Genomic DNA, 6000 nt, shown 5'->3' on the forward strand with positions numbered 1-6000 from the left:
TGATAAAAGGGTCATTTCATTCCCTTGTTCTCTGAAAAAAACAAAAAAACCAAAAAAAACTAATGTTCTGCCCTATCCCTATACCATTTTGGCTGGCTTCTTGAGTTTTTTCCCCTTGTTTTATATTTGAAAATTTATATTCTTTTATAAAAATATCTACATGTTTTTGAACATGTATGTCTATTCCTGAGTCTTTTTTTTTTTAGGCTCAATAGTAACTGTCACTTTCAAGATTCTTAATTATGTATTATTTAAAGTATTTTTTTCCTATTTAAGACATTCTCCACTTGTGTATTTTGTTACTTTTATGTTTTAGTAATTCTCTATATGAGTTTAGTTGCAATACTGACGTATTCTCGTTTAAGTGAGAAGGCATTTTATTTTGGTCATTTATAGGGAACTATTTTTAAAGTGCTTCGTGTATCCTTTCTTTGATTTTTTTTTTTTTTTTTGTGCTATCATTCATTGTTTTGGGTGATCCTTTAAGGAGTATTGGGATGTTAGTTTCTACTCAAAGTGGTCCTAGAGTGATAGAATTCAGTTTTATTTCTTAGGTACTATCCTAATTTGAAATTATGTTTTTCCTTTTAATTTTTGTGGGCTGAGGTACTCTGCCTCATTTCTTTTCCCTTGGGGTTAGAATTCCATTTCCAGAGATGTATAAGTAAATTAAAAATAAAATCCCAGTTCTGAATGTAGTGAATACACATAAATTTTAATGTGCTTAATTTTCATTGATATTTTGACTCATTTAGTGTTCTAGTCCAACTCTAGATTACTTTATGTATGTGGCTAAAGAACTTCCAGATAAATGATTTTTATACTGCTGATAGCTATTGTTTTCAAATAGAAAATAGCCTTATTGTTTAGACTATAAAAGTAGTAATCTTATTGCAAAATATTCAGATCACACAGAACTTTATAAGGAATTTTCCCTTATAAAGATATGGCATTAAATTTTTGATTACCCTTCTTTTAAATGATTCTATATCATTGTTATTGGTGTTGAATTTTTTGTTTGTCTGTTTGAGGGCTAAATTTCAGAAAACTTAGGTAGTACTCAGGTAACGATGTAATTTAAAATTCTTTCCCTTATAATAACCATATATACCTAAATGTTGCTTATGAACACACCTGCTGTAAAATACATTATCTACAGAAGTATAGCTTCATAGGTGCTTTGGAAGATCTGTGATAATGGCTATGAGAGTGAGAATTTTGAAAATTTCAGATACAGGATCTGGGGATGGAGCATAGCTGAGTCAAAACTAACTTTAAGATATTTCCCTTTGAGAAAAGAAAAAAGCTATTTGCCTGGTCATTTACAGAGTCAGCTTGCGTAGAAGAAACCAGGATGGTTTGGGTTATCTTCTTAATGTTCTAGATAGTTAGGGGGAATAATTTATTTAGAAATACTTGTAACTATGGTAACTTGCTTTTGTATCAATAGTGGAAGTTGATTGTTTTGCTTGGATAACTTTTTTTCAGGTTTCCGCAAGCATCTGCTTCCTATATACTGCTACAATTTGCACAATATGGAAATATCTTAAAACATGTGGTAAGGCTTACTTTTTTTTTTTTTCAATTTTAAGATTTTGGCTAAGGAAAAAGAAGCTGTGAATTAAGAGAAAACTATTTCTGAATTTTGTATGTATTTTTAAATTTAAATTTTTCTTTGTTTAAAATTTTGTAAGACTCAAAATTGCATAGTTGAGGAAAATGAATAAAAACAGAAGATAAGTGAGTGAGAGTTTCAGGATCCATTCCTATTTTCTTAAATAGTTCAGTCTCTTAAAAAAGATGGATTATACCATGTATTATAGTACTACTTTCTAATTTGAGCTTGCTTTATTGGGAATAAAGGAAGAGGTGGAAGTTCTGAATTTATAGCTTTTAGAGGTTTTTATCTTATAGAGGACTTAAAACAATGTTTGTACTTTGCACAATACATATCAATTCTTTTTCCAGAACTGTAAACTAACTTCTACACAAAATTGTGTTGATGAATAAATTTTTAAAATTTTTCATAGCAAGTGTCTTTTCATAAGATTTTTCATAGCAAGAATCTTTTACAAGAAATAATTTTCTTTTGAGAATTACTTTACTTTCAGAGAATATTTGCCATATACTCTTATTTTCTAGAATTGAGAAGCTGGATAGAGATCATTGAAACTGTTTTCATAGGATTTTTGTTGATTTCTAATACAGTATTTTACAGAGCATCAAATAAAAAGTGCAAGTATAAAGTCTCATGTTTCTATTTTTTAGTGAAATTTATTAGGTGTAGATTTTATATGTTTTTTATCTTAAGAGACTTCATTCTTTGCAGATGTCTAACACAGGAAATTGGATGCATATTCGTTATCAATCTAAACTGCAGGCCCGGAAAGCCTTAAGCAAAGATGGGAGGATATTTGGAGAATCCATCATGATTGGTGTGAAACCATGTATAGATAAAGTAAGTTTTTGGGCAATATGAAGAAATTAACTTAATCTATATGAAGAGCATAAGACAAATACTGACGTTGGTGATTATGTCACCTGGCCTCTCTGTGCCTCTTTTTTAAGATAGGATTTTAAAGTATTTCTTGTACTAAGCCAAAAATACTTAAATCATAAGACTTTGGAGATAATCAATCCCAACTCCTTCAGTTTTAAATTAAGAAAAGAGACCAAGAAGGCATAAATAACTTGTTCAGCTTTCTTAAAAATGAGGTCTAGGTTTTTAGGTCTCTTGACTACTAACCCATTCTCTGTTGTACAAAGCAACATCAAAAATTTTAGATACTTTAAAGGAATAGTGCTATTTTAGGATGAACTATTTCACAAAAATGGTAGCTGATGGTTAGCTTTTAAGTAGCTGAATCTTTTTGTTACTCTTCTTTTTCAAAATATTTAAAATTATTTTGTATTTAAATCCTTATTAAACAATACTGAGTTCTGTGTGCTGCCTTGTTAGCAATCATTCTTTTGGGAACAGTGTCACCTTACAGAAGTAACTGTGCAAGTCTCAGGACTTTTCTAATAGCTATTTTGTTGCTAATGAGATTTTACAACATTATGTAACTGTGTAGAGGGGCTTTTTCTTGGTTGATGTGTTATCATCTCTTAGGACAACTGCATTAAGCATCTTTTAAAAAGGGCTATCTTGAAGAAAAATCAAAACTTGTGTAGTGAATCAATCATAACATGTGACAAAAACATAAATTAAAAAAATAACTAGGTGTAGTTTAAACTTTCTTTCCTGGCTTATAAATCATTGTGTACATATTTCAATAAGTATATGCTAACTTTTTACTTCATACTGGACACTGTGCTTGTTCCTGGCAAGCTGTTAGCAAGCATGTTTCTGCCTTTACTAAGTGATTGTATAATTGCTGTATCGTATTGTGCTGTAACGGCTGTTCGCAGAGGGTAGAGGGTTCTTTGGGGTTACTGGGTACTAAATAGCTTTAGGCTTGGATTCTCACTTCCAATTCAGGTTTCCCCAAGAATTTTCTGTTTTTGTGCTTGCTGAGTTTTCCTAGTATTTGCTAAGAGATTCTTATTCTTGTGGTTTATAGTTGTATTGGGGTTGTTTGAGGTAACTGAACTGAGATTTCTGGCTCTAATGCAGATCTCAGATGCTAGCCAAGAAGCATGTTCTCAAACCTAAAGTTATTTGAAGGTTAGTTACTTCAAATAAAGTATGCCTTCTTTAATAAAATTTTCTTTGGAAGTTTTGTGCAATATTGAATAATATATGTTCTGTTTAAAATAAGGGATTGTTTCTTTGTTTCTCCAGAGTGTTATGGAAAGCAGTGATAGATGTGCTTTGTCATCTCCAACTCTAGCCTTTACACCACCAATCAAGACCTTAGGTACACCAACACAGCCTGGAAGTACTCCTAGGATTTCTACCATGAGACCTCTTGCTACAGCGTACAAAGCTTCTACTAGTGACTATCAGGTATTTGAAAGATTGGTTTCCTGGTGGGAGTCATTAAACTTCTTATATTTCCTGTTTTAAAGTTAGAATCTTAGATAGTTAGAAAGTGTTTTGAATTCTTTAAAAGTTTAAAAGTTTGCCTGGGCTGGGGATGTAGCTCAGTGATAGAGTACTTGCCAACCATGTGCAAGGTCTTTGGTTTGATTCCCCAACATCATAAAAACAAAAATAAAAACAAACAAAAAAACAATTCCTTGCCATTTCTTAAACCTTTTTGCAGGTCTGTTGTTTTTCTAAGTTGTATTTGCATATATAACAAAGTGTCTATTGTGCACATTGCTGTCATGTTAGAATATTAAAATCCAGGTAAAACCGTAGGGGTGGCTCAAGTGGTAGAGCACTTGCTAAGTTCAAGTTCAAACCTCGATACCACCAGAAACAAACAAACAAAAAACCGTGTTAAATGATGACAAAACTGATGATATATCCCAAGTTATAAAACCTTAGGTTGGAGTAGCTTTGGTTATCAAAAGAAGGCGTTGGCCAGCTCTTACTATTCAGAAAGAAAGTGCTCATTTCAAACACGATTACAGTTCATGATGGTTTTTGTAGAACAGTGGAAGAAATTGTGACTTTTATTCAGTATATTGTTGTTCCTTATTAATTAGCAAGAGTTCTGAATTTAAATGCAGGTCTTTCTGATTTTCCTGAAGTTTGGAGATCATTATATAATTGATTTCTTTTAACCTGTATTTAAAAATCCCATTTCTTGTAGCATTTCAAATTTAGTTTTCTAATTGGAGGAAATGTTACTTGCTTTTCCAAAAGGAATGAGATTTTGCCATTCTTAGGAGCATAAAGATGTTTTAAATCCCAAATTTCCCTTTTTTTTCCTAAATTTTGATCTTTAAAATATTCTGTTCAGTATTACAGCTGCATTTTAGTATTTAAATTAACCATTAATTGTAAAATTGACCATCCCTGAAGAAACTGTAACCTAACATTTCTTTTTTTCCTATGTGTATGTGTGTTTTTTTTTTTTTTTAAACAGGTTATTTCTGACAGACAAACACCAAAAAAAGATGAAAGTCTTGTATCCAAAGCAATGGAGTACATGTTTGGCTGGTAGTATAATAAGAGCTAAGAACTCATCTACAAGGCGGAGGTTGCTACACTAAATCAGATTACTGCCAGTTTCCTTTGGTTAGTTGTATAACCATTGGTGGCAGTGTTAATTATCTATAGCAGCTATTTCTTTCAGAAGCCTCTTTCTTTAAGGATACAGCCTGTTTGTAGCTTGCACTTTAAAAAATGCTTGAGATACATTTTGAAGAAAACTAAAAATCACTCTAAATAGGATTTGTGCTTTCTGTGATAGTGCATGCTTAAGCATAAAAAACTGTAAATTAAATGATTGATTTTTGTGGTGAGGCTTCCTAATCTTCATGAGAAGGTGGTAGATTTCATGAATGAGAACTACAACCACTTCTATTAAGACACAAAGATTATAATTAGTGATTTGAATTATGGTCTTTTATTTTAGATAGTATTTAATATTTTAATTATCTTTGTATATGTCCTGTCATGGATTGTCATCTTTTAGTGTTATAAAACTCAAACATTCTTTTTAAAAACCTACTTGTAAAGTTTCTTGATAATAAACTTTGTCAATTATAAGTACTGAAATATTTTTTGAACTGGTGATTTATTATTAGTTATAAAAAGTTTTAGTTGTTTACTGAAACATAGAAATGTCTTTAACTTTCATATATCTGTAGTCCAGCTCTAATTACTGTTATGTTTTACCATACTTAGTTCTTTTTTTTTTTACTCTTTTATTTTGTTTAAAGCACATTTTAATGTTATTTTAAATCTAAATACTTGAGATATTAAAAAAACACATTTCCATATATAATTAACAATGTTAATGTTTCACTTAACAGTTAATAATTTTCTTGATGTGTAAATGTCCAGTTCATTTAAAAATTTCATAATTGTCTCCAGAATGAAATATTTGTTTATTCAAACCACGATTTAAACTAGGTCTATACAATATTACTCATTAGTTTGTC

The 6000-nt window shown here is 30.7% G+C and overlaps 1 protein-coding gene across 2 annotated transcripts in view; it reads left to right on the top strand.

Moving 5' to 3' along the window:
* Nup35 (nucleoporin 35) overlaps nt 1-5614 on the top strand; it is a 30270-nt gene extending 24656 nt beyond the window's left edge. For both annotated transcript variants that reach the window (XM_020186407.2, XM_074071234.1), the window contains exons 6-9: nt 1489-1558; nt 2330-2458; nt 3785-3949; nt 4980-5614. In XM_020186407.2, the coding sequence (XP_020041996.1) occupies nt 1489-1558; nt 2330-2458; nt 3785-3949; nt 4980-5057 (442 nt within the window). In that variant the 3' untranslated portion in view covers nt 5058-5614. The remainder of the gene's footprint in view (nt 1-1488; nt 1559-2329; nt 2459-3784; nt 3950-4979) is intronic.
* The last annotated feature ends 386 nt before the right edge of the window (nt 5615-6000 follow it).

Source organism: Castor canadensis, chromosome 4 (assembly GCF_047511655.1).
Source record: "Castor canadensis chromosome 4, mCasCan1.hap1v2, whole genome shotgun sequence".
In the NCBI taxonomy this organism is placed as follows: Eukaryota; Metazoa; Chordata; class Mammalia; order Rodentia; family Castoridae; genus Castor; species Castor canadensis.